This window comes from Aulonocara sp. 'chitande type north' Nkhata Bay, linkage group LG12, assembly GCF_057382095.1.
Source record: "Aulonocara sp. 'chitande type north' Nkhata Bay isolate Kocher_YH1m ecotype deep benthic linkage group LG12, A_spYH_male_GT1.1, whole genome shotgun sequence".
NCBI lineage: Eukaryota > Metazoa > Chordata > Actinopteri > Cichliformes > Cichlidae > Aulonocara > Aulonocara sp. 'chitande type north' Nkhata Bay.
The window spans coordinates 30,759,562-30,781,403 of NC_141355.1; the positions used below are offsets into that span (position 1 = coordinate 30,759,562).

Sequence of the window (21,842 nt, forward strand, 5' to 3'; positions counted from 1 at the left end):
CATACTCAAGACGACCTGCTAAATTTCAAAATGTGCATCATAATAGCAAAAAAATATTTATTGATTTGATTTAAATGATTTTGAATGAGACTTGGTTGTTGGTCTGAGTATTTCAGTTACTGCAGATCTACTGGGAATTTCAAACACAACCATCTCTAGGCTGTGCAGGGAATGGTTTGAAAAAGGGAATATTCACTGATCAACAGTTCTCTGTGTGAAAAAGGTCCTACCAAAGGATACCTTAGAAAAGTGTTCAACAAGCGTACGCAAATATTAAATATTAACCTACATATACACCTGACCTTTGTAACTTTACTTCAGGCTTCAAAAGCAACTTAAGCAGTCTTGTTAAAAACTACTAATATGTTCTAAATAATGACTCATCATCAGAACACATGTTTAATAAGAGCAGAATTTATTGCACTGTAACTTTTTTCTCCTTCACTTACACAAAAACGAATCTCTTAATTCTTCTTGTCTCAATACATCACAAATAATTTAACGAAAATCAACGTGGATCCTACAGATTCAGAAAGAGCACACATTACTTATTGACAATTACAAAAGGCATGGTGGTTTATTGTAAACCCATTAATAAGACATTCACTGACTGTTTTACAAGTCTATGCTCTGATGACAAAAATGGGAAAAAACACTGAAAAAAAAAATCAAATAAAATCATTACCAACAAGACAAAAAAAAAAAAACCAAACAAACATTGTGTTCCTTTTGCTTGCTGTTCTAGTAAAACACTTATTAACACATTGAGGCAATGAAGGCATTCTTGTGGCAAGAAGCACTTCTGTGTACTGTATTTAAACAACTGTAAAGCTCGTCAAAAGTCACAACCACTGGCTTTTGACTCGTCTGACTTTGTTGTCCATGATCTGTCTGATGGAATTCCCAGATTTCTTTAACAAGAATATTTACAGATGTAAAAAACAATCCAAAAACCAAAGCATTTGCTTAAGCAAGAGCAAACGGTACAGAATTATAAATATGTAAAAGTTCACTATCATACAAAACCTTTAAAAAAAATGCAACAGCTTTTTATAGGAAATACCAAGAGGCGTCAGCTTTCCCTGCAGAGTTGGATCTGATATAATATTTACATTGCATTTAGTAATTAATAGTCATGATTATCAAATAATTTAACATTTGCTATAAAAATAAAACTGACTGACTATGGCTTTTGTCCTGAAATATATCGTTTCCCGTTTTTAAATCAGTCACAGGATGTAATGTACCGAATTTCCCAGAGGAACCCACCCGAGGGATTAATAAAGTTTTATCTTATCTCTTATCTCTCTTATCTAATGTGCTTTTACTCCCAGAAGGTGGTGGTAATGCAGTTTGCAGCCACCATTGCACATAAATGGAAACTACCAACAACCCGAAAAGATGGAAAAGTCCAGCCATCAAAACTCTCTGTGAGTAATAAACGACAATGATGTCCAGCGCAAAATGGTCCAGGTAAAGCCAGCATTTGACATCTACAGGAAGTGGTGTTTGAAAAGGGCTGGGGAAATCATCAAAGACCCCAGTCACCCATCACATGGACTCTTCACCCTCCTGCCCTCTGGGAGGCACCACAGGAGCCTCCAGACTAAGACCACCAGGTACCGGAACAGCTTCTTCCCCACAGCTGTCAGACTCCTGAACTCTGCCTCCTGACAGCTGACCCACGTTAACACATGGACTGAACATACACACACCCACAACCACCTACACACACACACACACACAATGGACAACTGTATATTCACATTCATAACAGCTTCTGTTCATTCATAACATACTTCATACCGTGTACATATTACATACCACAATAGACCCAGTTCTGTAATATACTTACATATCTATATCATTGCTAATATATATTGTAATATATCTATATCATGGCTAAAGCACTTCTGGATGGATGCAAACTGCATTTCGTTGCCCTGTACCTGTGACATGTGCAATGACAAAGTTGAATTCTATTCTATTCTATTCATTTTAGGGGTTAACTGTTCTGATACAGAATTTTCTTTTTGAGTTGCCATAATAAGACTGGCCTTGTTAAGGCCGTATTTAGAATGACATAGTGCAAAAGTGCAACCTTCTCTGAGAAATGCAGACAAAAATAACACAGAATGGAAAGAAAAAAAAGCTCTCACGTCGACTTGTAACAGAAAAGTGTAAGCCAAGAAGGAAAGGGAAAACATACAATCTTTTTGTCACAAATAACAAACTGTCATCAGTGTGAGAGTGTAAAGCTTTCTGTAGTATTTCCAGTATTTGCTTGTAAGCCTTGAAAAGCATAGCTCTTTGCAGATCTTTTACTCAAAGTGACCTTCCTGAATTGATTTTTAACTTCTCACTAGTACCAGAAAAATACACAATAAAGAACCCTGTTTGACCTCAACACCTGGAATGTCCAAAAAATTCAAAACTATGAAGTAAATCACAAGAAAACGAAAAGCAAAAACAAGTTAATTCATTTGGTACGACCAGTTATTTGGCGGGTTTTTCTGATTCGCTTGCATGTGCACGCTCTTTATGCTTATGAAGTTTTAACCAGGTGGAGAACTGTTCCCCACAACTAGTGCATTTGTAGGGCTTCTCGCCAGTGTGCATCCTCATGTGTCCTTTCAGGTCGGTTTTGTGACTGAACGCCTTATCACACACGGTGCATTTATACGGTCTTTCACCTGTATGTGTTCTGGTGTGCCTTTTCAAAGTCGTGTTGGTAGCAAATTTTTTCTTGCAGTAGGTACACTTGAAGGGCTTTTCCCCCGTGTGCACTCGCAAATGATTCTTGAAAGCAGAAGAATCCGCAAACTCTTTACCGCACTCGTTGCAAGTGTAAGGCTTCTCACCGGTGTGGATTCGCATGTGCTTCTTCATGTTCACACAGGCGCTGAAGCTTTTCCCGCAGGTGCTACATTTGTAAGGCTTTTCCCCAGTGTGAACCCTGGCGTGCAGGTCGAGATTATAACGTCGGTTGAACCCGTTTCCACAGACGTCGCACTTGAAGGGTTTCTCGGCTGAATGAATCACTAAATGTTTATTTAAATCCCAACTTTCCCGGAACATCTTGCCACAAGTCTCACATTTGAACGTCTTCTCAACTGTGTGGCTCTTCATATGAAATTTGTAGTTTTTGAAGTTGGACATCACTTTGCCACACCGGTCACACTTGTAAGGATTTTCCTCATCTTTGGCATTACCACCATCATTCTGGCTTGATGCTTTTAAGCGTTTTTCACTTTCCCTATGTCTCTTCTTTTGTGTTGGATCAGTACTTCCACTTGATTTTTTGCTCCCATTGTTGTTTCTCTTACTGTGTCTTGCCTCTGTAGTTTGGGTGGATTCCCCACTCTGATCCTTATGTCTTTTCCGTTGTGTTGGGTCGGTGCTTCCTCCTGATGTTGCGCTCCCATCATTTTGTCTTTTCAGCAGTGCTGCTTCCTTACTACTTGAAGACTTTGCGTCTCTATGTCTATGCTTCTTTTGTTTTGTTAAATCCCTGCTTCTGGTTGATAATGTTCTCTGATGTGTAAGTTTCCTACTTGAGGTTGACGTAGTACTTGTAGTCTCATCACCAGGCATCTTATTTGGCGATGTTTCTGTACTTTCGGCCAATGTGGCTTCGTCACTGTTAGAATTCTTACTTTGTGCCATTTCAGTGTTTGAAGGAGAAGCTAGTTTTCCTTCACTCTGCTTCTTTTGTGCTAGGTCAGGACTTGAAATTGAGGATGTGTTCCCCTCAGTGGGTTCTGCCTGAACTGGACTTTCATTTGATGCTACCTGTTCATGGTCACTAGTCTTATTTTGAATTGGCTCAGTACTTTCCATTGATATGTCGTGACATGTAAAGTCTGGTGAAGGCTCAGTGACATCATTTGCGTCCCAGTCTTTATGCTTCTCATTTGGCATTAACTGAGGAGTTGTATTTGATGACATTTTTCCATCTTTGAGTTTCCTACTTGCAGCTAAATCAGTACTTCTGCTTGTTTTTTTCTTGCTGTGTTTCTTTCTAGATGCATACTCATCACTTGTAGCTGATGTTTTCTTACCACTGCTTTTTTCATATAGGCTGACAGATGAGCTTGATTCCCCATCGTGACTTGACTTATTTGCCGCTGGCTCACCATTCCCTTTTAACGGGGGGCTCGCTTGATCGTGTTTCTCATGTGGCGTTACATCGGGGCATCTAGTTTCTGTTGGGCTCTTTGTTAGTGTTTGTTCAGTGCTTTTTGTAGATGTTGTGTAGTCACCACTTTGTTTTGTGTTAGTCGTTAGGCCAGCAGTTGCAGTTGACGTTTCATTCTCATCTATATGTTTCTTGTTCGGTGTTGGCTCAGTACTCATAGCTGATGTGGTCTCACTATTACATCTTACAGTAGGTGTTAACTCAGAATTACTGGTTGATGATGTGTTTTCAATGTTACAACTTCTATCTGATGCTGGCTCATTGCTCTCATTGGTACACACCTGTCCTTCCTCTGTACCACTGTTTGCTGTGCTGCCCACATCATTGTTTTCCTTATCTAACGGCTGCGCTGCTGTAATAGCTGATGATGTGTCCGTATCGCCTCTTGTTGGTGTTTCACTTCCATAGTTACAAGTTATGTCAGCTTGACTCTCCCCTTCATCTGAGTTGTGACAGAAGAAGTGGTTGTCATCATCTGGAGGTGGTACTGGAGAACTCTCTCTGTCACGTTCTTCTTCATTAGGGACACTGGGTTTGGGATCATTACTTGCAGCAGGATTCGTTTGGTCAGGACCTGAAGGCTGAGACTGATCACTGTGGACACTTTGATCAGTTGAAGCTGGAGTCACCTTAGGAGCAGCAGGCGCCTGCTGCTGTTTGAGCTGCTGTCGTTCCTGACTGATGCACATTTCCTCATGCTCATCTTTAATCCGTGTAATATCAGGCTGAACAGTGGAGTCACTCTGCTGCTGACTCAAAGAAGTATTTGCAAGATCTAGAGGGAGGAAGGAAAGAATGGGACAGTGTTTAAAATACTATTTTTTGGCTTATAGCCATTAGCTAAAAATGACACTTTCTGTATGTACATTGTTTATTAGTGATAGAATTTAAAAACCATGCATCACCTTGAATGTGACAGCATTCATCTCTGTGGTAACTTATAAGGATTAAACTGCTGATAAAAACTGTAACATGCTTTTAAACCGTCCCTTAGTCGTGCTGCAATAGGCTTAGACTGCTGGAGAACTTCCCATGATGCACTGAGCATTTCTGTTTCACTCACCTATCTTCACTCTGAGTGTTTATGTATTACAATTGCATTCAGTCATTAGTAATTATTTAATTTTGGCTGGACATCTAAATGTTGAGGTTTGCATTCTAATACTGTAGGCTCTTTCCCTACAATGTAAAGCGAATTGAGGTGACTTGGTTGTGAATTGGTGCTGCATAAATAAAATCGAATTCAATTTTAAATTGAATTGTATGAATGTATTGGTTTCTGAAAAAGGAGCAAAAAAAGTTTCATTCTGTAAAAAGCATTTCCAAATAGCATTTCCAGTAGTGCTATAGTCACAAAGACAGAGACCTGTAGGTGGGTGTTTAGAGCTAAAATCTATCTACGGAACTGATAACAAAACAAAACAAAACAATAATTGTAGTATTCGACTGACCTCAACCTCAATAATGAACCGACTTTCATTTTCAGGATCTAAATTTAAAATTATAGGACTGCCTCTTTAAAATCTACAAAGCACCCAAGTGGGAAACCAGACTCGCCACCAAGCACACTAAAAACTATTCTCTGTGAGTTTAAAAGGTATAGGCCAAAAATGTAGACGGCAACCCCGATGCAACCTCACCTAAAGGCATTATTTGGCACATCAAAAGTTATTTATCTCCTCATCTGATCCTGTGGACTTGTGCAAATCATTCATCTGTGAACTAAGAAGCAGAACAGGACAAGCCCCGTGCAGTCCAGGGAGAGACCGTGCAAATTACAGCTCTAATAATTAATGAGGATGTGTCCTCATCATCATTAACGACAACTGAGACACATACTAGTAAGACACTGGATACATTTTGTTCTAGCTGTTAAAATGAAACCTGCTGGGAAGTTTGAATGCAAAAATGTATTGATGTGATATGTCACCAACATTTTGATCAAAAATAGTATCTCGGTATTGTATCTAATAACTCCGCTTAGTTGTTCATTTCCATTGCTTGCTGAGACACAGATGTGTTAATGATTGCCTTGTCCATAACTCATTACCCGCTCGACCTTACACGTGACATGAGACGACTTCCCCAAGACATGCATCATCTATATAAAGCTGGGCATACACTGTGCGATTTTTGGCACGAGTCGTGCGACCGTTTTGGCGATCGGTCCGATTTTGACCTTCATCGTGCGTCGTGCATCGTGTAGTATACGTGGGTTAACGAGAAGCGATTAACACCTCACGACCAAGCGATTGATGATCGGGAGCTGGTCGTGAGGGTGTCACCGCAGCTTCTCACACTGCGCACGCGCAAACACAAATGTCAGCGAAGAAGACGGCGCGGCACGGCAGTGCAGCGTGAGATCCGAACACAAGCGATGGAGGCACAACTTGTAGCACTATGGCAAGCTCATCCGAGCCTTTTCGATGAGGCCTCACAAAATTATCACAACCGTGAAAATAGTTGGGTTTACACTGCTGCTCAATCACAGCTGCAATGCTAATGTTTTTCATTAGCAATTTAGCAAAGTTGATGGTGGTGGTGTGCGTGTCTGTGTGAGTGAAAGACGGAAAGGGAGAGCGAGCGAGCGACAGAATTTCTGTTATAACCTTCATTTTATGGACGCACAGTGTGAGCACTCAGGTCGCATCAGAGCATCGGGCCGTATAGTGTGAGACCCTGCATCGTGACCTACGAACATCTAACCCCTGCGAGTCAATCGTACAGTTTGAGCAGGAGCTGAATGGCGCGACTGAAAAAACCACACAGTGTAAGCCCAGCATTACAAGGATCTTTGGTTCAGCTGAGGATTTGAGGACTTTGTGTCAGCTTTTGTTACATTACCGAGGTACAACATCCAGCTATTAAAAATAAAATAAATTGTGTAATTCAGTGGAAACCAAATGGTACATTATACCTGTCAAACTGGTCTGACCACACAGTGATCCTGGCACAATTAAGAAATGAATATCTAAGGACTGATTCATTTTAACCAGTCATCGTTTCAAACATAACAGGACTCTTTACTGAGGAGCAAGGTAATCTGACCGACCTTTATCCTGCAACTTTATCTCCGGTGTGAACACCGTATCCAGCAGCCTGCGTTGACGTGCGATTTCTGACTCGTACTCTTCTACTCTCTTTTCAAACGCTCCCAGTATTTCTTGGGCAGCTGCTGTTAGTCGATCACAGACAAACTTACGCATGCTTTGAACGGGATACATTGTTACAACTAAAATGTAGACGCTTTGACTTCGAAGCTGCCTAAACTTGCGCACTTTTCTTTTAACTTCCGCAAGTGATACTGGGCGATACACACATCCTGTACCCGCTCACTACCACCACCTACTGTCCGGCGTGCAAAAGGCATGCATACATGCATATGTCACACTTACATGTTTCAAATAGTCAAAGAATTTTTAATATTAAGAAAAATCATTTATAAAAAATAACTCGAGTAAATACAAAATGCAGTTTTTCAATGATGATTTCATTTTGTAAGGGAAAAAAGCTCTACAAACTTGCTCTCTACAAACTCTACAAACCTGGCCCTATGTGAAAAACAAATTGCCCACACTGCTGACCACAAAAAACACACAGAGTGATCTCATATTTCCTCCCAAAAACCCCTGAACACTGTTTTATGTACTTGTGAAATTCTTTCTATGGAACTGTAAAGAGCACTATGATCAATATTTACATATATAAAGCGATACAGTGGTTGCTTTAATTAAATAGTTTGAAAGAAAGATAAGAATTAAATGCATGAGTTTCTCTTTCCAGTATTACATGATATGATATGCTATTATATTATATGATATACTACAGTATTGTTTGGACTGGCCACGTTGATGGCTGTGGAATTAAAACACGATGCTTTGATGTTTTTTAAGTGCATAAAGGGAGGCATAGGTTAAGTTGTTATAGGTGCACAGATGCTAAAAACAGGTCATTTTGTGGGCCATAAGAACCTTGAAGGACCTAAGATATATCTGCAGGTCAAGTTTGGTTGATCACATCCTGAGCTTGTAGGACAAATTGGCAGACAGAGAAAGAAATACTAATACAAAGATGTTGTATATTATAGCTCCTCAAACCAATTCATGTTGCTGTGAGGAACAATTTGATGTTATGGAAAGATAACAGTGCTGTGAGTGAAATAAAAATGCAAAACACACACAGGGATATAGTCAAACTGAGCATTTAGTGTAACATTACATAGATATACAATAATTTCAGGGCAACAAATACTGCAAAGAACAAAATAAACACAAAATGCCAAAGACTTTCAGACTGCATAGATGGCTCTTAGGATTCTTTTTGGTATCTAAATATCTGTAAATGGAGATGAATACAGTAAAACAAGTTATATAGCCTAAAATACTGACTGGGCAATGCTACCTTTATTGTCTATTGTTACTTCAATAAATCAATCCCCTTAACTAATTTTAAACAGCCACTATTAACTTCCTTCATTAGTTAAACAACACGCAAGTTTGATAAAGACATAAACATGTTTTACATTTAGATCCAGCATCATGTATCTTAACTGTTTTTCTCTACAGTACACGTTACAAGAGGTTAGCTAAAATCAACCCTTGCTATGTGCTATATATATATGTAATAGTGTATACTGGCGTGCAAATTTACTAAGTGAAAAGAAGAGAAGAGAAAAGCTAAAAAAAATAAATAAGCAAACAATACTGTAACTTCTGTAAGTATTTCAGTTTTGTTTTTTCTACCATTTGTTAACAGGGAAACTGTAACGCTGACAAGTAAAAGGCTTTCTTCACTGTGTTACCATAAAGTAGAAACATTCACATGTAACCTAATGAATGCTAGGCTGGCCTCAGGTATGTAGAGCAGCCTCAGAATAAAAACAATAAAGGCAGATATAAATATGTTGTAATTAACAAATTCATGTTGAGGGTTTCAGTGCTTTCAAAAGTTCCACAAAGCATCTCATTCACAATTACAGCAGAAATACACTGAGAGACAGCCTGCTGTGCATTTCCTTTTAAATGATATAATGGATCAATAATCAGGAGCAATAAGCTAAACAGTGACTTTTTGTAATGAGAAACACCAAACATAGTCTGGCTCTAACTGCTAAACTTGTAACTGGGAACATTTCAATCCAATCACCTTGTGTCACACTGAACTGTGCACATTTTTGCTCCTCGCTAAACAAAATAAAATATCTCCAAACATCAGCTGGAGTTGTATGAAATTGTGATGGGTATTTCGCAACACTGTTACTAGATACTTTTACTTTTGGACTTTAACAAACAAACAACACCAACACAAAAAAGCAATGAAGTTACAAAACAAATATTCATGAGCTCTCGAAAAGAAGACGTACAGTTGCATACGAACATTCAGGCACACAGAGGAAAATGGCGTATACTGTTACAATTAGAGATATTTTATTTAATACAGACACTGTGGCGTGTGCATGTCTTCTTCTAAAGGCAGGAACTCTAGGCCTTCGAAGCCAGCCGAAGCAGCAAGTGGTATTAGTTTGCCAGCTGAAATTTGACCAGCTGACAAATACTGTGAACAGACTTGTAAAAAGAATTTATACGATGCAAGAGATGGATATAAAGACATGAAGGCACTTCAAGCATGAAAATCTACTATTCCAAACCCTTATGTGTTTGAAAAGGAGCTGCAGGAAGGTTTTGCTGACACGTGAGTGAATGAGCATCATGCATCACTGAGACCTAATATGCCAACATGGTCCTGACGTACACCCTCATAACAAAAGTCAACATCTACAGAAGTCATGGTGACTGGGTCAAGAAATCAAAACTGGGTTTTTGCAGCTACAGTCACCAAAGACGTGTTTGGAGACAAGGAGGAGCAGCTTTTCATATATCAGACCCCCACAACCAATCTGCAAGGCAGAGCGGGGGGAAAACAAATCATAAATCCCTTTTACATTCCCCTCTAAAAATCCGCTGTGGCTACGCCTTGTGTCAATGTAGTTTTCTATAAGTGGGACTTTTCCATCTGTGCTCAACGAATGAGTGTGCCATGACCCATTTGTGCCCACAGCTGATGGTTCTGCCTTATTTGTGTATCCCCTAAACAGGTTAATGCTTTTTAAAAAGTCCTAACACTTATTATCAAATGTAAGCATTGAAGTAGAAGACTGAGGTGTAATTAAATATTAGTGGTTTGTTTTAGTCTTGAAGTGAAAAACTGAAACTCTATATTGTATCTATATTTGCATATACAAACACTTACCGTAGTCGAACGAATGCAGCCTTAGATACCGTATCAAGCTTGATGCATAAAAGAATCATTTCACATAATTGCTGCACACAAAATTATAAAATTATTGCCTTTGCAGATTTTTCGTGTGCTGTTTCTTTTACATATAGTCTGGCAAACGTCTGGCTTCACACATGGACTTACAAGATAGCTGCATTTGAAATGTCACATATTTTGCAAGAATACGGTTGCTCGCCCGTGTGTTTTTTTCATGTGAACCAACAGAGTAGAACGACTCCTGAGACATTTCCCGCATGTTTTGCAAGAAAAGGGCTTCTCGCCTGTGTGGATTCTGACATGAGCATCCAGTATTGACTTCTGATTAAATCTTTTACCACAGATGTTACAAGAAAATGGCTTCTCGCCCGTGTGAGTTCTTTTATGGACGTTCAGTATTGACGTCTGGTTAAATCTCTTTCCGCAAATGTTGCAAGAATACGGCCTCTCGCCTGTGTGGATTCGTTTATGAACGTTCAGTATGGATGTCTGATTGAATCTTTTACCACAGATGTTGCAAGAATATGGCCTCACGCCCGTGTGGATTCGCAGGTGTCTGATTAATTTGGAATTAAATGGAAATGTTTTTCCACAAGTGTCACATTTGAAAGACTTTTTGCTTGCGTGTGTTTTACAGTAATTCATCAACATTGCAGGATTATGTATATGATTGCCTTTGTGACTTATCTTCTGTGGTTTTGTCTCTGCATTTCCAATTGACATACAATCCTCAGGCTCGTCTTCTTTGTCAGGGCTTTTAGATAAATAGGAACTGTGAGAAAAGAGCTGGTGGTTGGTATTTAGCTCTGCTTCCTCTGAGGTTTTAATAGATATTTTGACTAAGGAATGTTTTTCTGTTGCACTTACTAATTCACTCGGAATCAATCTCAAAGTCTGATCTTCAGCGTTGTCACCTTTCTCATAAGTAAGAGGCACAATGCAAGTATCAGTCTCCTGCTTCAGTACAAGATGCTCTCTGTCCTGACTAGCGCAGAGTTCCTCTTTAACCTCTTGATCCAACCTGGGGTTCCTCTCCTGGAAAATGGGCTGCTGGTCAGAGGCAAGAACCTCCTCCTCTTTACAGGCAAGCTGATGTGGGAGCTCTGGAGGGATAAGTGAAACAAACAAACAAACAAACAAACAAAAAGTTACACACTGACAGAAACTACACAGATTTTGCTACCCACCTAAAAGTTCATAAATATTCCATATACTGGTGTGTGCAATCCAATGTCAGTAACAGAAAAAAAGTAAAATAAAGAAAACTACCCAATAAAACACGTTTGAGGTGGAAGGGATTTGAAACAAATAAATAGCATTGTAGTTGCCGCTCAATTTCATGTTGCCAAATCTGATATTTTAAACAATGTTGTAGAATAAATTTCAGATTTTCTTCCGTTTTGATTGATCAAAAAACGAAAACATTTAAGAATATGCAAAATTAATTTATCCTTTTTAATTTTGCATATTTATTTCCTATCTTATTCATAGCCTTTCCTTTTTTTGTTTTCTTTAGGTCACGAGTAGTTGTCCAAGCATTTCACTACATATCGTACTGTGTATGACTGTGTACGTGACAAATAAAATTTGAATTTGAATTTGAATAGAAAAAATGCTTAGCAAACACCGACTCCCAGTTTTTCTCTCACACTGACAAAGATTATAGACTGAGGTCGGTTCGACACGTGCTGTGGTAATAGAGGCACGTTCATATTCCCATCCTCACAACCCTGTTGGGATAAAGAAAACAAACTAATAGGACTTTAAACGAACAGGATCTAATATAAGTCTAAAGCCTCCATTATTTAACTGCAAATTATATCAAACGTGTAATTAAGGTGTTGCGGACCTATCCTGGGTAACTTCACCGCAGGTTTGCAGACGATGTCCAGCAGCCTGCGCTGACGGCTGATCTCTTCTTCGTACTCGAGGATATTTTTTTCAAAAGCGCTGAATATTTCTTCAGCAGCAGCAGCTAGTCGCTCGTTGAAAAACTGTCTAAAATGCTGAACTGAAGGCATTATTGCCTTGTTACACATATATTGTTCCCACGCACAAGTCGATGTTTACGCCACCAGCCCAGTTTCTGTTTACTTCCGCTCGGTGTCACACTAGAAGATCCGGCTTTGGAAGCGAGTTCACCCTTTCATTCCTCTCCCTCCTAGTAGTTGATCTATTCCAGTCGCTTTCACGGGGACTTTTAGTTATTTTTTTCTGCGCTGCTGTAATTATACTACGTATCTTTAAGACACTTGGCATGAGGTAGTTTCGTTAAAATGTAACGGTGGACATGCCTGAGCATCCACTCAAAGCAAATGTCTCATCAGTAGTTCTCTTTCTGAGCATGAATACTGCTGCCGTCTTTGATCTTCTCACTCTCCACGTTACTTCCACTGGCTCGTACAGTGTTCCGACACTGAAAGTCAGGCAGCTCTTCGTTCCGCCTTTACTTGTTGCCTTTTCATTTAGCAAGAAGGCTGTGCCTCTACTATCTATGATCTTACTCCGCTTTTGGTATATAGTCTACTTTAAATATGATCAATATTCATAGTACTAAAAGTCTTTTCAAAGACTTTTGAAAGTCTTAACACAAAGCCCGTTCCTCTGCTTCAAGGGGGAAGTATTTCTGGACGGAACTACGTCCTGCAGCAAAGGCTAACTTACGCTAAGCTATGAGGGGTAGCTGCTGTGGTGAAGGGGGATACGAGATAAACAAAGACAAAACTGTTACGTTTGGTTTTAGGTCGGATCTGGTTTCATCTCGGTTTCGGTATATGTTTGGTAACTTCCACAGAATCTAAATGGGTGCACACTACTGTGCCATTTGTAGACAAACAACATTCAACGGGAAGGGACACATTTTCGGAAAAACTCATCAAAGTAGACTCAGAGTGGTTCTCCTTAAATTCACAGAAAAGGTATGCAGATTGTAGATTTTTTTTAACTGATATTTGATATTGAGAGTAGTCTGTGTTTTGTGCAGCATGATCTGACCCTGGTAGAAGTGATGGAGGCAAACTGTTGTTAAAATCCTAGATTGAACTCTTTTCCTTCTGAGTAACATTAAAAAGTATGATTCCCAAGTTGTGTAGCGAAATATTGTGAGTCCATTATCTTCTTTATTATATGTATATGATTTTAAGTCTACAGAACGGCCACCATGAGGTGCGTCAGTATTCATAATAATCATAACTCTGATACCACCAGCACGTCACGCGTAATGTGCCCTGCTTCTGATTAAGTAGCTTGAGATCATCCTTTCATATCTAATGCACGATACAACTTAAATAACTTTAAAGCATCATAATTATTATTATTAATATTACTATTATATTTTTCTGATTGTGTATTATATATTTTAACAATTTGTTTTTACTCGATATACAACATCTGTATATATCATTATGATATTACCGTTATATTTCTTTGAAATCGGACAGTAATATAGTCTGATTTATTATCATGTATATTACATATATTTTTCTTTATCAGTAAGGATTCAGACTCGTTCCCTAAAACAATTTATTTGAACAAATATTTAAACAGTTCATTTATATATGTCCTCAAATACTGTAATGTACATACTTGCATAGTATGTCTTTGCATGTCAATAAATTTGGTCTATTTTTTTGTATGTACACAGTAGTTGGAGATTTGCACATGTTAGTAGCAGTTTGGGGATTTTCTTGTTATTTATTCCTGTCCTTTTTTACCAGTGAAATAAATACATCCTCATTATAAAGTTGTTTTCAAGTCTTTGAGAGTTTTATCACATTATCTTGTATTTAGCCAATGCAGCCTTGATCTGAAACAACACAAAATTGACAATAAACACTGACATACTGCCATTAGTAAATGTCATCTTATTTAGAGATGGGAGTCAACAAGGCCAATCTGAGAACTACTGTTAGCTTTTCCTGAATCAGCTCTTTTAGTTCTTTTGTTTTGTAAGCATATATATAAATATATAACCCTATATAATTCAACAGCACCACAAACTACACTCTCCAAACTGATTATATATATTTTTTAAATTTGTATTTTTTAATTTGAATAATAATAAAAAGTAATATTTAAATGCAACAGTAGAATTGTGTGAAACTGTTTTAGCTCCAATCAGAGTCTAACTTTGTCAGTTTTCTATGTCTGCTTCATCCACTGTCTCCCAGGTGAAGGAAGCTCGCCGAACACTTAAGAAACCCCAAGTAGAAAAGTTTGATTGCACCCAGCACAAGCAGACATTCTGGTGCTACTGCTGTGGGTGTGAAATTGAGAAAAACGTTACAGATGGCAACATGACTGTCCTTTATGGAGGCCTGTTAGAACACATGGCCACGTGAGTCTTACTTATAAGGTTTTATTCACTGTATTTTGTTTTGTCTGGAACCATTTTGATTGCCTTTGATTGCTCAGATTTCTTCAATTTCCTTTGCTGTTTTAAAGCAATCCATGTCTGGAAAAGTGTTTTAACACATTTTCAAAAAACTGTTTTGTTTTTTTTTCATATAAACTGCATTTAAATGCGTATTACTTAACTGGCTGTGTATACACATGCTGTTGTAAAGAAGAAGGATAGGGTTAATTGCTTACGTGTGATGAAACAGGAAAGATCCTTAAGTGACTGATAAGACACAATCAGGAAGAAAACGCTGACGCCTGAATTACTGTTTCCATTTCTTCCTGTTTATGTGCCAACTTGCAAGTTGAGTTTTTAAAATATTTTTAAGATGTTTTGTAGACAAAGACTACTTTGACTACGATGACCTGGATGACTGAGAACCTTCACAGACTTTAAGATGTTTCCCAAACCTACACATGCAACAAAAATATGTAATATGTCCAGAGGTCACCAAGACCCATTTGACCACAAAACATACATTTCTCAAACATTTGCTGAATGAATATAGTACACCTACTTTATTTTTTCATATGAATTTATATGAGAGTGTATTTAAAGTTTTTCAACTATATTTTATTTCAGCCCAGAACACAGGAAGAATACACACAAGTTCTGGTGGGACAATAAAGCTGACCCGAAGTTTAGAGACAAAGTCATCGTCACAGAAGAGGAAACGGAAAGGTAGACCTACTGAGCCATAAGTATTCAGACATTATTAAAGTTTGTTTGTAAAATTAAATGTATCTGCATTGACTGTTCTGTATTTTTCTTTAGGTTTAAAGTTGAGGTGGCAAAGGCATTGGAATCATTTGTGGAGAATGAGGATGAATACATTAAACAGGTATTGCAACCTTGTTTTTAAATGAACTACATATAGCATTCTGTTTTTGGAGTAGTGAAGCACAGTATTGATAAATGCTAATATAGTTACATATATAGAGGTGTTTTAAATGTTCAGTTCAATTTATTGCTGAATTATCCAGCATCTCAACATCTGAAAGTCAGCTCTGAAATGCAGATGTAGTTACTTAGAGACTGTTTTCATCCTTAGAGTCATTTTTCAGTATAATTAGTGTCTTAAGGAAGGGTACATTATCCAGGTTTGAAACCTTTTGTTGGTAATTATTTTTTGTTTTCTCTCTTTTTTTGTGACTGCAGCATGCTGAGCATATACGAGCCCAGGAAAGGCATCGCCAGGAGGTCTTACAGTCACTTTTAGAGGTTTGTTTTCCAACGATGCTGTGGCAGTATCCATCACTGTGGCATTAACTGGTGTTTGTTTGCACGTAAGATTGCAAATTCCACCATTCTTCAGCTAAATAATTGTAGGCTCCTGTTTAACTCTTGAAGAATAGTGTGGCTGGTTAACCTTTTGGTGTAAGAAGAAGGGCACGAGGTTTATATGAACATTTTGGGTAATGTTGTGTGTAAGGATTGTGATGATAAAAGCTGAAATGAAACATGATTAGATGTCAGACTTCCTCTGTGAACCACTGTTGGCTTTTCCTGAATCAATATCAGCGTGATGCAGAGCCTGAGTTGTTAAACGGACCCAACGGCACAGACTCATCTGTAGAGAACTCTGTCAGGTAAACCATTGTCACATCTGCAACACTGTAGCTATTCTACACTCTCATCAGTCTCACTTCAAATGACTTGTGTTTTTGTTTGGGGATCACCTTGTCCTTTGGGCAACAGCTCACAGTTTATGTGTCAAGGATCAGACCAGCAGGCGGGGAGCAGCTTTGTGGACTCGATGGGTGAAATGCCGTGGACTCCAGCAGGACACGGCCTGACATTCATAGGTTATCAGGTAGACTGGCAGCTTTTATTCAAAAAGTATTCACTCATCTATACATATATATATGCAATGTTATCATTAGGGATGGGTATCGAAAACCGGTTCTTGTTGAGAACCGGTTCCCACTGTTTCAATTCCTTGGAATCGTTTGCCACTTTTAAAAACGATTCCCTTATCGATTCCAGTCGCCCCGAATGACGTCATCACGTTGAGTAGCGTCTTTTACCCAGTAGGAAACACGGCGCCTGAGCGGCACAAACGCTCAAAAGTTTGGTTACACTTTATGAGAAAGGATGACAACAGGGCAACGTGCAATACTTGCAAAGTAGAGATTTCATCAAAGGGAGGAAACACTACGAATATGCAAAAGCATTTGCTCAAAAAACACGCGATTGCTTTCAACGAATGTCGTGTTTTTGATCCGCTCCGGACTAGCAAAGCTCAACCCAGCAGCAGCGGTAGCGTTTCCACGTCCTCTCCCGTTAATACTGCAGGTAACTAATCAATTAGCATTGCATATTATGTTAGCACGATTTACCTTATTACAAAACCTGCTATTACTGTGCGTTGCATTTAGTTAACCATGATGAGAGAGACAGAGTCTGGCTGGCTCAGATGCTGGCAGTTCTCGCTGCAGTCTACCGGTAGCGTCTCCTTTCAGGCCAGGATAGACGAATGTCACCCAGCAGTGTCTAAGTTTGTGGTCAAAGGCTTGCACCCATTTGCCACAGCAGATGCCCCCGATTTCACTTTGGTAATGGTAAATGGCCTGCATTTGTATAGCGCTTTTCTAGTCCATAGGACCCCAAAGCGCTTTACACTACATTCAGTCATCCACCCATTCACACACACATTCACACACTGGCGATAGCAAGCTACATTGTAGCCACAGCTGCCCTGGGGCACACTGACAGAGGCGAGGCTGCCGGACACAGGCGCCATCGGGCCTGTGTAAGTGAATGTGTTTAATTGTAGGCAGGGACATTACTGGATATTCTTGTGTAATTGCTACAGAATAATTTATGTTAAACTTTGTTATTGCTACAGGAGAATATTTATTTTATTATTTTACATATACATTTTTTTTCCTGGGGACCCTGTGACACCCCATTGAAGAGCCGTAGGCTGGATCTCTTAAGATCTCACTGTTGGGTTTGTAAGGCCATGTTACTCCTAAATTTCTATCTTGTTCAAAGAGAAGATATAAAACACAGTTCTAAGCTAATCAACTTTAGTGTTCTCCTTTTTAAAAAAAAAGAATCGATAAGAGAATCGATAAGGAATCGAATCGTTAAACAGAATCGAAAATGGAATCGGAATCGTTAAAATCGTATCAATACCCATCCCTAGTTATCATACAAATGCAATGACCTCACATGAACGCTTTTTTTCTCTCATACAGGATTCATCGAACAGTGGAAACGTTCATACAGGTACTGTGATGTATGACTTGAGATGGCGGTGAAAAAAATATATATATGTGGTTGTGCAAAACAACTGCTTTTGAGAGTTACGCAGAACTTTTACTGTTCCTGCTATTTATAACATTAATACATATAAATTCAGTATATATACTCACTGGGAACATTATTAGATTCTCCTTGCTAGTACCTTAATTCCTGGTAGCATAGATTCAACAATGTGCTGGAAAGATTACTCAGACATTTTGGTCAATATTGAGATGATATCTTGTGATCTTGTCCCCAAACTTGTACATCAGACATCTGCTTAGTCATATTGCATGATGAATTAAAAATAAGTGCTTAATGATGTTGACCTAACTGCATTGTGTATCAGTGGACAAACTTTGGTTTCTGTTAAGCTAATACATTGTTTACTGGTTTCCTGTTGTGTTTTTCAACCTTTCTGAAGCTTCTGCATGAAACTATTTTGTCTGCTTGATGAAGCATTTTAACCTGTGTGTGCTGTAGGTGCTGTCCCTCCTTGGCTCCAAGATGATCCTGTAGAAGGGACCTCCAGAACTGCTGCAGAGCCAGAGATTGGCCCATCACTCCACGAGTTCCTCAAACATAGTAAGGACGATGATTGCTATCATCAAATGACATGTAGCAGTGTCAAGCATTTGTTGCATCACTGTCATTTATAAGTAGCATTTTCGTAAACACTAGAGCTACAATCATGAAGCTGCTGTTGCTGGAGTTAGTGTGAGGAATTAAAAATAACATATCCACATAGACTTGTATAAAACCAGTTAAAAAAATCTGCCTGTAATGGGAGTATAATGACATCTCGCTTTTGCCAGAGGAGCAAGAGAAGCTGAGGAAGCTTCCTCCGAACAGAGTGGGGGCCAACTTCGATCACAGCTCACATACAGACGCCAACTGGCTACCTTCCTTTGGTAGAGTGTGGAACAGCGGTCGACGCTGGCAGTCCAGGTTAGTTGACAAAGCTCTTCATTGCACCTGGTTTCCATATATGGTGTTTTGGGACATGTTTGGGCAGAGGAATGACTACAGAGACAGGAGAAAATATCATTCAGATATTTTCAGTGTTTTATGTTTGTCTGCACTGTTAGCCAATAGGCCACATGATCCTCAATGTGTCTAAAATCTATGGTGTTTATATTTGTGTTAAATTTGCTTTCATGGGGATGAAATCATGCTATCACTTTTTAAATGTTAAAGATCTCATCAACACAAGGGAAATATAGCCCACCTGTTTAGATTCATACAGAAGATCAAAATATTGTTTAATATCCACCAGATTCTTGTCTGCAAGATGCTGATGCATTAAACGTTTTAAAGTATGACAGTCACACGTCAAAATGACCAGTGATGTAGGAAAAGCTAACCTTCAGTGGACTTCATTTTATCATTGTTGTACTGTAGAAGATGACTTGAATACTAACGCCATTTACTGCAAGTCAGACAATACTAAGTTTTGTTTCTGCATTTTTTATTTAGTGTGTAATTTTGTATTTTATCACCTGGAAACTCAGGAAAGCTGCAAAAAAAGCCTGAAACAGTTTAGCACTTTACTGCTGAGCCAAATTTGTCCATATAGGTTTTTTTTCTGTTGTTTGAGATTCAACTCAAGTAAATTAGCTTCCCTTGTCAATGCATGTGAATATGTTTTTGTTTTTCCCACAACAGGCACCAGTTCAGGCAAGAGGAAGGGCAGAAGCACAGACAGAAGAGGAGGAGGGAACATGACACAGAAGGGTCAAAGAAGATAAAAACAACTGATCAGCTGAACACTTAATATTTAGCATGGCGTGTGAGAATAGAGAAGTGATAGTGATGTATATAGTGTGTGACTTGTTACTTATGGTTATAATGAGTGTTTAAGGAGCTGGACTGGAAATGTTTAGGTTGATAAGACACCTGTACATGCATGGCAGTACATGTAATTGTATTCAAACATCTTTTCAAAAACCCAAATTTCAAGTATTGCTATAAAGACATTCATTTTGTATTATAAGTATTGGCTATTCTTTATTAAAGAAAAGTAAGCTCTGTTTTTTGTTTTATTCTTTAATAAAAAAAAAATTAACTGCATGTTGCACTTATAGTATAAGTGAGGACATTCACTTATTTAATCAACTGTAAAGACTTTTATCAAGTCCTGGATTCTGATCAGCAGTTTGCTTATGCTTAGATCTGAGGGCAATACGACTGTTACAGCAAGTAAACAGAAGGGGGCGCAAGGAGCTAAACTAAAAAGCACCTTTGTGTGCCAAGATGAAGCTAACACAGGCATGGTGCAGTTTGTCATTTTTAATGATAAGGTTCTTTTCTGTCTTTATGTGACAGGAAAATGTATGTGATTGAATACTACTGTGCTTGTTGAAGCAATGCAACCGTGAAAAATAATACACATAATAATAACAGCTGTTTTTACCAAATAATAAGGTTTCATTTCCTTTTTCAGAGAATGAATTACTGGAAAATGTTTGCAGACACCGCATGCAAATTTTGTCGCTTTTGGATAAATGTCTTTAAAAAAATTTGTCGCTTTTGGATAAATGTCTTTAAAAAAAACCTTTGTGGTCCCACGGCCAAAACTAAAAATAATCATGCACCAAAGATATTCTGTTAATGGGAAATTTCAAAAAGAAGTTGAACAAATGATTGATACAGCAGCACTTCCTCTTGCAGTGCATTATAAATACACCAATGTTAAATATCACCTTTATTAACGCAGAACAGAGAGCACTGTGACGGTATCATAACATTAGTTGTTATGTGGTTACCACCATAATACCCATCAAGTGTACGCTGGATCTGAGAGTAATATATGAACAATAACACATCTCTATTGTGTGCCTGTGCATAAAGTTCAGATAACTTTTAAAGAACATAGGAACGCTGATATGATACTCGGAAAAGGACATTTTCTCTTTGCCATGCACAAAGGGGAGTAATCCACTTTTCCTCAACACGTGTGATTATGTGGTACACGCTTTTTAAACTCGTGCATTAATTATTTTTTGACAGATTAGAATTGTGTGGTAATTAAAATAAGAATAAATGACTCATTGACTGATTTAGTAATTTTGAGTTTATTCAGTAACAGACACTGGGTTTATTACTAAGAGATAAAGTACTGAGAAGTAACAGCCAAGAGCATCAAACTCAGTATCCCATAGTCCAGGCGCAGAGCTTAAACGCAGTCTTTTTTATCTTTTTAGGCTGCATCGTCGTCACAGAACAGTATAATCAGGCCCCAGTGTACTCTGGGTAGATGGGCGTGGAGTTCAGTGCAGCTGCAAGGGGATACATGTTGCTGAGCTATTCTTAGCTCTGTGACAACATGCTGATTTAGAGCAAATGGAAGGAAAAGAAGGGGGTTACCTACAGTACTGTGAATTTAACCAGTGCATAAATACAAAAATAACTAAATGAATTACCACGCATCCGTGACAGTAATTATTAAAGTCTTATTTTTTAACTTTAATTTCGTGTCATGTATTATTTTAAACACTAATGGATAAAACAACTGTCGGAGCTCCAGCACAAAAAGCTATCCTTGGCACTGAAGACTAGGAGGGAAGAAAATGCACGTGTACTGGGCGGCTCTTGGGGTAATCCTTAGGCCAATCAGAGAACAGTATGTTTGAATAAATCTGCATAGTTTAAAAAACTACAAGTGATGATTGGTTAAGGGAAATCCAAGCGGCGAATCGCTTAAATGACAGGCGCTCAGCTGGT

General features: G+C 38.6%; 2 protein-coding genes and 1 pseudogene across 3 annotated transcripts; 1 reads left to right on the forward strand and 2 right to left on the reverse strand.

The window, feature by feature from the left end:
• Positions 1–277: 277 nt before the first annotated feature.
• LOC147317760 (uncharacterized) lies at positions 278–7,495 on the reverse strand. Its single transcript, XM_086315066.1, has 2 exons — positions 7,251–7,495; positions 278–4,973 (listed from the first exon to the last, which is right to left on the reverse strand). Exons 1-2 carry the CDS (start codon positions 7,420–7,422, stop codon positions 2,497–2,499), a joined length of 2,649 nt encoding a protein of 882 aa, XP_086171192.1. The 5' UTR covers positions 7,423–7,495; the 3' UTR covers positions 278–2,496.
• Positions 7,496–8,275: 780 nt separating this feature from the next.
• Positions 8,276–12,869, reverse strand: LOC147317761 (uncharacterized; annotated as a pseudogene). The gene is made up of 2 exons (XR_015131879.1): positions 12,321–12,869; positions 8,276–11,574 (listed from the first exon to the last, which is right to left on the reverse strand). The product of XR_015131879.1 is annotated as an uncharacterized LOC147317761 (transcript).
• cenatac (centrosomal AT-AC splicing factor) lies at positions 12,727–20,527 on the forward strand. The gene is made up of 11 exons (XM_086315067.1): positions 12,727–13,389; positions 14,641–14,807; positions 15,453–15,551; positions 15,645–15,711; positions 16,029–16,091; positions 16,392–16,459; positions 16,569–16,683; positions 18,074–18,104; positions 18,603–18,704; positions 18,935–19,067; positions 19,785–20,527. Exons 1-11 carry the CDS (start codon positions 13,273–13,275, stop codon positions 19,891–19,893), a joined length of 1,071 nt encoding a protein of 356 aa, XP_086171193.1. The 5' UTR covers positions 12,727–13,272; the 3' UTR covers positions 19,894–20,527.
• The last annotated feature ends 1,315 nt before the right edge of the window (positions 20,528–21,842 follow it).